At 43.3% G+C, this 1,448-nt stretch overlaps 1 protein-coding gene across 1 annotated transcript in view; it reads right to left on the minus strand.

The window, feature by feature from the left end:
• Window positions 1–249: 249 nt before the first annotated feature.
• Window positions 250–1,448, minus strand: part of LOC128427298 (bone morphogenetic protein 7-like) — a 16,066-nt gene continuing 14,867 nt past the window's right edge. The window contains exon 3 of the mRNA XM_053414385.1: window positions 250–666. Coding sequence (XP_053270360.1) covers window positions 250–666 — 417 coding nt within the window. The remainder of the gene's footprint in view (window positions 667–1,448) is intronic.

Raw genomic sequence — 1,448 nt, forward strand, 5'->3', positions numbered from 1 at the left:
CTCCCCCTCCCATCCGAACTGAGGATCATTAAAACACTTTCCTGTCAACTAAAGTAAATTTTGTAATGTAAATGTTTAGGAATCCATAGACTGAACTAAACAAAGGCTGCTCAATAGTTGGGGAATTTTATTTCTAAAAAATAATACAATATTTTAAACATATGCACAAAAATACAGTGTTTTAATCAACTCAAGTCAACCGTCCTCCCTGTCCCAGCATTGTCCTCATGTCAACAAGCTCACAGCCGGTCAGTGACAGCCGCAGCTTAAAGCCACCATGTCGTCGTACTGCTTCAGAACCACGTTCTCCTCCTCATCGAAGTATAACAAACTGATGGACTGGAGTCTGTCGGGCACACAGCAGGGCGCTCCCACTTCGTCGCTCGAGAGCTTGAGCGCGTGCATGATGGAGCGCACCGTGGCGTGGTTGGTCGCTTTGAGGCCGCCCCCCAGCGGGAAGGGACAGGAGCCTTTGCAGTGGTAGGCGTTGTAACCCCGCGGGGAGATGATCCAGCCCGACCAGCCGATCTCCTCGAAGTCAACAAAGAGGGGGACCCGCTGGCAGGGCTGGGGGTGGTCGTGGGGCGAGGACTCGGGAGACGCTCGGCGCGTTCGGCTGCGGTGGTCGCGGGCGCTCAGGTGCTGCTGCTGCAGGTTGAGCTTGTCCTGTGGAAAGAGAAGGAAAGACCATCATGTTAGATTGAAGTTGGACTTTGTTGTCAATTCAGACCAAACACAAGACAAGTTCATAGCCGATGGGAGAAATTTTATCTGCATCCAGCTCATACATGTCATTCAGAATGCTATGATTTCCTAAGAAGGTATCAAAGACTAAATTTAGCAACTGAAATTACACACATTGAGCAATTAGACAAATAAGATGCAGGCAGACATGAGAATTATTGCATAATTACAATTAAATTGCACTAATAATTAGATTAATTGGGTTGGAACTGTGGAATTAATAAAAGGTATTTCGACTTTAGTGTTATTCCATTATGAGTACACTACTGTAGGGGGTTGGACAAAGTATTGTTAGTGAAACATATCATCGTCCTGACTCATAAGATACGATTATTGATACGCTGCCACTAAGTATTAATATTTACTTACTCATATATATATAGTTTGGACTTTTGCCAATTTATACTTACCCTGATGAGCTCATTGACAAGTTACAGTGTGTTTTTTTTAGCATTGTTTTGTTTTTGTCTGTGAAACTGACACCAAATTGAAGTGAATAGATAGAGAAATCCTGCGCTTTACATCTTCAGGGGCATTTTGCATTCTTCTTCAGGTAGACAGATATGGTGATGTATCGTTAAATGATTTTCTTGCAATATATCAATCATCGCACAATAGCTGTATTGTGATAATATCGCCATGTTTTGCATATCGTATTGCAAGGTTACCCTGCAATTCACGCTGTGAAAAGTATTTGCCCCTTT

The sequence above is a fragment of the Pleuronectes platessa genome, chromosome 21 (assembly GCF_947347685.1).
Source record: "Pleuronectes platessa chromosome 21, fPlePla1.1, whole genome shotgun sequence".
NCBI classification, from domain to species: Eukaryota; Metazoa; Chordata; class Actinopteri; order Pleuronectiformes; family Pleuronectidae; genus Pleuronectes; species Pleuronectes platessa.